Source organism: Theropithecus gelada, chromosome 14, assembly GCF_003255815.1.
Source record: "Theropithecus gelada isolate Dixy chromosome 14, Tgel_1.0, whole genome shotgun sequence".
Classification (NCBI taxonomy): Eukaryota; Metazoa; Chordata; class Mammalia; order Primates; family Cercopithecidae; genus Theropithecus; species Theropithecus gelada.
The window spans coordinates 11,568,222-11,575,713 of record NC_037682.1 but is presented as its reverse complement, the minus strand read 5'-3'; the positions used below and the strand labels follow the sequence as shown (position 1 = coordinate 11,575,713).

The window sequence follows — 7,492 nt, the reverse complement described above, 5'->3', positions numbered from 1 at the left end:
AAAAAAAAAAAAAAAAAAAAAAAAGAGAGAGAGAATTTGGCATTTGTTAGGGTTTGTAAAATGGGAAGGAACTAAGGGGCCAGTCAAGAGGCAAGACTCTGGGAGGCAAATTTATGCACCTACTCATCTTATGTTTCCATAATCTCTATTGTGCAGCAGACTTTCAGGGACTGGGTGTGGGGAAAAGAGAGATCAGACTGTTACTGTGTCTATGTAGAAAGAAGTAGACATAAGAGACTCCATTTTGTTCTGTACTAAGAAAAAATTCTTCTGCCTTGAGATGCTGTTAATCTGTAACCCTAGCCCCAACACTGTGCTCGCAGAGACATGCACTGTGTTGACGCAAGGTTTAACAGATTTAGGGCTATGCAGGATGTGCTTTGTTAAAAAAGTGCTTGAGGCCGGGCGCGGTGGCTCACGCCTGTAATCCCTGCACTTTGGGAGGCCGAGGTGGGCAGATCACGAGGTCAGGAGATTGAGACCATCCTGGCTAACACGGTGAAACCCCGTCTCTACTAAAATACAAAAAATTAGCCGGGCACGGTGGCGGGCGCCTGTAGTCCCAGCTACTCGGGAGGCTGAGGCAGGAGAATGGCGTGAACCCGGGAGGCGGAGCTTGCAGTGAGCCGAGATGGTGCCACTGCACTCCAGCCTGGGCGACAGAGTGAAGACTCCGCCTCAAAAAAAAAAAAAAGTGCTTGAAGGCAGTATGCTTGTTAAAAGTCATCACCATTCTCTAATCTCAAGTACCCAGGGACACAATACATTGTGGAAGGCCACAGGGACCTCTGCCTAGGAAAGCCAGGTATTGTCCAAGGTTTCTCCCCATGTGATAGCCTGAGATATGGCCCTGTGGAAGGGAAAGACCTGACCGTCCCCCAAGCCTGACACCCATAAAGGGTCTGTGCTGAGGAGGATTAGTAAAAGATGGAAGGTCTCTTTGCAGTTGTGGTAAGAGGAAGGCATCTGTCTCCTGCTCCTCCCTGGGCAATGGAATGTAAAACCTGATTGTACATTCTATTTACTGAGATAGGAGAAAACCGCCTTAGGGCTGGAGGTGAGACATGCTAGTGGCAATACTGCTCTTTAATGCGCTGAGATGTTTGTATAGGTGCACATCAAGGCACAGCACCTTTTCTTAACCTTGTTTATGAAAGAGATCTTTGTTGACATGTTTTCCTGCTGACCCTCTCCCCACTATTACCCTATTGTCCTGCCACATCCCCCTCTTCGAGAGGTAGAGATAATTATCAATAAATACTGAGGGAACTCAGAGACCAGTGCAGGTCCTCCTAATGCTGAGTGCGGGTCCCCTGGGCCCACTTTTCTTTCTCTATACTTTGTGTCTCTTTTCTTTTTTTTTTTTTTTTTTTGAGATGGAATCTCACTCTTTCACCCAGGCTGGAGCGCAGTGGTGCGATCTCAGCTCACTGCAATCTTTGCCTCCAGGGTTCACGCCATTCTCCTGCCTCAGCCTCCCGAATAGCTGGGACTACAGGCGCCCGCCACTGCGCCCGGCTAATTTTTTGTATTTTTAGTAGAGACGGGGTTTCACCGTGTTAGCCAGGATGGTCTCGAACTCCTAACCTCGTGATCCACGCCCCCCCACCCTCGGCCTCCCAAAGTGCTGGGATTACAGGCATGAATCACCGCGCCCTCCCGGCATCTTTTCTCAGTCTTTTGTCCCACCTGATGAGAAACACCCACAGGTGTGGAGGGGCAGGCCACTCCTTCACTGGGAGGCAGTAATGTAAAAGGCAAACTACTGCTTTCCTAATAGCTCCTGAAAGCCAGGTTGGTTCTGCACTAAGGGGTTGAGTTGGCTCAAAATTCTACATTGGCCCTTAGAGAGGAGTGATCCAACCAAAATAGAATTGATCGTCATAATGATAGAAGTGGATTTTTTTTCCTTTTTCTTTTTTTTAAACTAGATTTCAGTAATCAGAGGGAGAACTAGAACCCTAGCCCTGGCAACCCAAATCTAGCCTTGCGCTGTCAAAGTTGAGAAGTCCTGTAAGCACACCTGGCTCCAGTTTTCCTTATCTGTAAATGAGGGGATTGAACTGAGCTCCAAGGGCCCTACAATTCCTATAGGAGTCCTCTATTTTGCTAGAACGCCCCTCTCACCTGTAGTAGAAATGCACCGGGCTGAGGTGGCTGACCGTCGGCATGTAGGAATAGTAGAAGGAGCCATAGAGGAAGACAGACACCCAGAGCAAGAGGAGGATGGTGCAGAAGAGCACCCCAAACTGCAGCAGCAGCCTGCGGGCACGGCCTGCCAAGACTTGGCCCACTTCCTGGGCCCACAGTAAGGCAGGTACTGGAGGATCGTTGACCATGGCCGGGAGAGCAGGGTGTCTGGCCCCAGGTTCAGGCCTTGCGTTCCTAGCTGCTTTGCCACCTGGACGCCACCCCTGGCCATGGGATGCAGGAGGTGGTGGTTCCTGGAAAGAGAGAGGGGGGAAAAGAGTGACTCCTTTCCCCAGGGAAGTGGGGACAAAAAAGCTTACTGGACTGGCTTTGAGGAACGAGAGATAGCAGGATAGCAAAGTCACTGTTTCATATATACGGCCTTTCTCCAAATGATTGTGCCACTCAGCCAATTATCCCTTCCCTTTCCTCCACTGTGTTCCCTCCCGCCCAGTGCTAGATCTCCTCAGTGGAATTCCTTCTCCAGGCATTTGATTCTGGGACAAACCACCTTGATACTCATTCACAGCTATGTAACAAAGAATGAGCACCTTACAATTCTTACAAAGAGCTTCACACACACGGTGATACTGAATCCACACTGCTAGGCAGCTGCACGAAGAGAATGTGCGACTTGCCTAAGGTCATACGGCCAGACTTGAAACCAGTAGCCCAAGAGTAGCCACAATTGCTTCCCGAGTTTCTCCTCTCCGCCTCGAGCTGAGCTCGCTCTCCGATACGACTGCGCCCCACGCCAGGCGGAGCGCCCTGCAGCCAACTGCCGCTTCCCGCCAGTCCCCTCCGGCTCGAGGGGTGGGCAAAGCGCCCGGAGCCCCTACCTAATCGTGCAACCATGGAAACCAGCCGGCCGGCTGCCACAGGGCGACCGACTCACCAGCCTCGCGCGCTGCCAGGGCAACCGTGAGACGGGACTTCCGGCTCCCGGGGAAGTCCCGCCCCTCTCCGGCAGCCGCTTTGGTAGCCCTGGGAGGCGGGGCTTCGGCCCAGGGCGGGGTTCAGCGCGGCGTCCGGCGCAGCGGGGCGGAGCCTTCACCGGCTGCGAGGCTGGCGTCTCCCTGCGCTCGCCGCTGGCTTTCTGTGCGGCAGGTTTGCCTCCGGTTACCATGACCAAAGGGGAAAGACGCCTGCCTCCCTGCAGGCCCCAAGATATGCCCCAGGGGATGCGCTGACTGCAGCCTCCGCTTGGCCCTCCCTCGAGACTGCAATCACATCCCTCTGTGCACACCTTCACCACAGGCCATTTCACCGGCTAAGCGGGCAAGTGAGACGGTCATCCAGTTGGCGCTGATTTTTATCGCCCACAGCCCCTAGGCATCTAAGGCGGGGGCATTCGCCTAGAGCATGTTGCAGTCTGCGGCAACCTGGGCCTCCTGCGTTGTTGCGCAGGCAGATTAGTCCCCTGTTCCCAGCGTGGTAGCATTTCAGCTCCGCGTTTTGTGGACCTTCTCTCACCCTAACTGGATGCAGTCTTCAGAGTCCCCACAGCACATTATCTAGACTAGCTTTTGGCAAGTGGTATCTTCTATTTTGTAGACGTCTATTACCCCAGATAAAGTCCTTCAGAGGGCAAGGCCAGTGTTGTGTACATCTTTGCACACTGTTGCGGGCATGGGAAGTAATCTATTCAAAATGAATGAAATTCTTCAAACCAATCCACCACCCCCTACTTCACGCCAGCCCACCTATTTCCAGTATATTTCTGCTGACTGTCCCCACAAGTCCTCCTACCTCCTCTTTGTCCGGTCCTTTGATCTGGTCTCCGCACACCTCTTTTTCCCCAGCTTCCTCCTTTTGGTCTACCTTTTCTGTAGACATCTTCCTGACGAGCCTCTGCTGCCTCTGGATCTTCCACTGAGTCACTTGTGGCTAAGATGTGAAGTGGCAATCCAGACGCTGATACCTGTGGCGCATCACATTTTCCTGGATATGGAAAATGGAGGGTCCCTGGGAGAGAAACGAAGATTCAGGTGCTAAGTGCTGTGTCAGGGTAGAGGGAGGAAGGAAGGAGGGGGGCGACTGCCCAGCTGATGTCAGATTTTCAAATGAGCAGGGTCCCCCGCAGCCAGTACAGACTCCACTGCAGGGGCTGTCATAGGCCCAGACCACCCCATTTGAGAGGGGGAGTCGGCCTTGGCCTCAGCTCTGTTGGGGAGGGCTCTAGCCCAGACTCAGGATGCCTGCAATGGGGGAGGGGCAGGCAGTGAACCAGCGACAGCGGGGGTGTGCGCAGGGGATGCAGGCAGCTAGGCTCCCCCACTGGCCAGGCAGTTGGTATGTTCCAGGATCTGAGCAGCTCCTTCTAGCATCCTTCATCCTTCAGGTACCAGCCATCCAGGCAGTGCTTCAGCTGCAGAAACTGAGACCAGTCCTGGACGGACCTCTGGCCTGACCCTCCTCAGTGGCCTCCTTGCCTATAGTCACTGCTTCTGCATCAGATACTTTCAGCTGCAACTCCCTGCAGGGTGGGGCACCCATCTCAGGCAGAAGGTTTTGGTACCCTCCACTGACCCTACACCCAGGTCTGCTACTGCTGCTTGTGGCTTTAGGTGAGTAGGTAACAGCCTGTTTTTCTCCTGCTGGGGCTCACTGGAGCAGATAGAGGTGATGTACCCTCCTCATCAGGGTTGGTTGAGGTCTTCAGAGCTGGGAACACACATGGTTTGAAGGGCTGAAAAGTCTTACATCATTTGTGTAAGGTTTAACGATCTGTGGCCCAGGCCATGAGGGAGTTTGGGGAGCACCTCATCCCACCCTATTTTTTCCATGAGGAATACAGGGATGAGACAGTCCACTGGAGGAGGAGGAGGATAGGAGGGAAACAAAATATTGGGGTATGACCACAGCCTTGTAAAGGTTGGTGTGGAGTGAGCATGGAGGAGGGCCTCCAGCTGAGACGGTTCCCTGAGAGGTCCCTCTTTTTTTCCAGGATGAAAGGTGAGACCCCAGTGAACAGCACTATGAGTATTGGGCAAGCACGCAAGATGGTGGAACAGCTTAAGATTGAAGCCAGCTTGTGCCGGATAAAGGTAGGTGGGACCCTGGCTGGCTCTCCCATTAGTTGGCCAGGCCGTGCTGTGCTGCAGGTTCCCAAAGCTCAGGATAAGAGATGCGTTCTTTCCTGCACTCCCTGAGGTCAGGGGAGGAGTCTGGGGCCCTGCAGAGAGCTGTCCCCAGGTCTCTGTGGGGGATGAGGAATAAGACAGTCATAAGGAGCCCTGGAGATGGCAAAAGAGAACCCATTTGGGGAGGGAGGCTGCAATCCCCTTTAGAGGTCCTGGCTAACAGTACCCCTCCTGGCTGTCCCAGGTGTCCAAGGCAGCCGCAGACCTGATGACTTACTGTGATGCCCACGCCTGTGAGGATCCCCTCATCACCCCTGTGCCCACTTCGGAGAACCCCTTCCGGGAGAAGAAGTTCTTCTGTGCTCTCCTCTGAGCTCCCCTGTCCCTTCTCACAACTCTTCCCTTTTCCCTCTCCTGGGCCCTTCCTTAGGTCGGTAATTGTGAGCCCCTGAGGCTCCCTGCATCCCATCCCTAACCCTTGCCTGACCATGTGAGGTTATCTGAAGCACAAGGCCCACCCTCATCTGTCGACCCCATTTCCTTCCACCTTTGTGGCCGACCCCAAGCACCCCAGAGATATGAGGCACCCTTTGCTCCACCCACAGCAGGGCCCCGTCAGACTGCCAGCGTCCTGCCCACTTCCTTTGATGACCCGCTCAGACAATGGAGAGAGGGATGGGCCAGGTTCTAGCTCTCAGTCTCACCTGGAGCTACTGGAGAGTAAAGCCATTTGAAGAATAAAGTCATCCAGAGCCTCAGGACAGCTCCTGTGTTAGAATTCTTGGGGGGAGAGGATCATCAAGCAATAGATCTGCCATACCCAGGGAATAGAACCAATCAAAACAGGCTAGACATTGTCAAGGATCGGAGAAAAGCCGGGTCGGGGGATGGCGGGCGCGAGAGAGCGTCCACAGTGGAAGAATTAAGTACAACAGACGCTCAAGAGGCTGCGGAGAACAAACACACACACACAAACGTGCAACGAAGCCAAGTTAAAAGGTAAACAGGCCGAAGAGGGTGGATTTAGGGGAGGGTGCGGGAGTGCAGTCGTACAGCAGAGGAACTCTTAGAGGGGGAGGGGCGGAGCTTGGCTTCAGTTACCCCGACTGGAGCCGGTTTTATATCTAAGATGGCTGCGCCCACAGCCGCTCCCATTCCAAGATGGCCGTACCAACATGGCGGCCCCCACGTCAAGGAGTTTACCGTACAGGGCGTCTCTTAAAATGGCGGCCCCCAGGGAACCGGCGTTCTCAATATGGTCCCTTCCACCCTCTTCTGGTCTCAAAATGGCTGCCCCTTCCTTCTCCAAGTCGGGGCCCGCGCCCTGCGACCCTGAAATCGGAATTTCGATGTCCTCCCCATTAAGCCGAAGGCACACGGGCGGCCATAACGAAGAATCACTAAACAAGGGGACCCCAGGAAGCACAGTGTGGCCGACGCTGGTCGCGTGGATCTTGCAAGGGAATCTAGGTTTCTACATCTTGCCAAGCTTTGGAGCGGAAATATTAGCGGCGGGGGGTTAACCCCCAGCGATGTCCGTCTCGGTGCACCGCTCCTCAGTCGCTTTCTGGTCTTCCCAGGAGCTGGATAAGCCTGAAATTGCTCAGTTTGGGTTTCCTAGTAGAACTGGGGCTTGTTTTTACTTTCATTTTCCCCTTAGGCCGACTCAGCCACATCAGCCAGAAAGCTGTGGCCCCACGCCTAATGTGCCTTGCGGGAGTCCAGCATGCTGTTTGGGCAAGGACCAAACTTAAGGCTTAACATGTCATGGTCATCTCCAGGACTCAAACATGGCGGAGGTTGACGAACACCAGAATGCCTTCTAGACTCTTTTCCTTCCAAGGGTGCACAGAGCCGAGATGGCACCAGGGCCAAAGCAAAGAACGTAACAATCCCAGTATGTGTGCTCCTCGTAGAGTCAAGGTCCCCTAAACTCAGGGACGCATCCTTCTGAGGAAAAGTCTGGGCTAGCTGTTTTGTGCCTGGATATACTTTGGGAAGGGAGGCTGCTTTGAAATAGTAAGGACAGCTGATTACTTCCAGCTTCCAGGTACCTTTGCACAGAAGACAGCAAAGTGGAGAGAGGAAACCAAAGGAAGAAAGGGTGTTATCATCAGCAACTGAACTTAGCCTCCTCCTAAGGATATTTTCATGAATTCCAGGGACTCCCAAGCAGCTTTTTACTGCTGATGGCAACTTCTGAGCTCTAAGTCCTGGAG

The 7,492-nt window shown here is 53.5% G+C and overlaps 2 protein-coding genes across 7 annotated transcripts in view; one reads left to right on the top strand and one right to left on the bottom strand.

Moving 5' to 3' along the window:
- BSCL2 (BSCL2, seipin lipid droplet biogenesis associated) overlaps positions 1–7,199 on the bottom strand; it is a 23,457-nt gene extending 16,258 nt beyond the window's left edge. For 2 of the 6 annotated variants that reach the window (XM_025357515.1, XM_025357517.1), the window contains exons 1-3: positions 5,978–7,199; positions 3,940–4,155; positions 2,128–2,444 (exon numbers count right to left, since the gene is read on the bottom strand). In XM_025357515.1, coding sequence (XP_025213300.1) covers positions 2,128–2,444; positions 3,940–4,026 — 404 coding nt within the window. In that variant the 5' untranslated portion in view covers positions 4,027–4,155; positions 5,978–7,199. Of the gene's footprint in view, positions 1–2,127; positions 2,445–3,029; positions 3,150–3,939; positions 4,556–5,977 lie in introns of those variants that run through there. The other 4 variants (XM_025357514.1, XM_025357516.1, XM_025357518.1 and 1 more) reach the window with 2 other exon arrangements.
- Positions 4,425–6,036, top strand: GNG3 (G protein subunit gamma 3). The gene is made up of 3 exons (XM_025357524.1): positions 4,425–4,757; positions 5,138–5,237; positions 5,518–6,036. The coding sequence occupies exons 2-3, from the start codon at positions 5,139–5,141 to the stop codon at positions 5,644–5,646; spliced, it is 228 nt and encodes a 75-aa protein (XP_025213309.1). The 5' UTR covers positions 4,425–4,757; position 5,138; the 3' UTR covers positions 5,647–6,036.
- Positions 7,200–7,492: the final 293 nt, after the last annotated feature.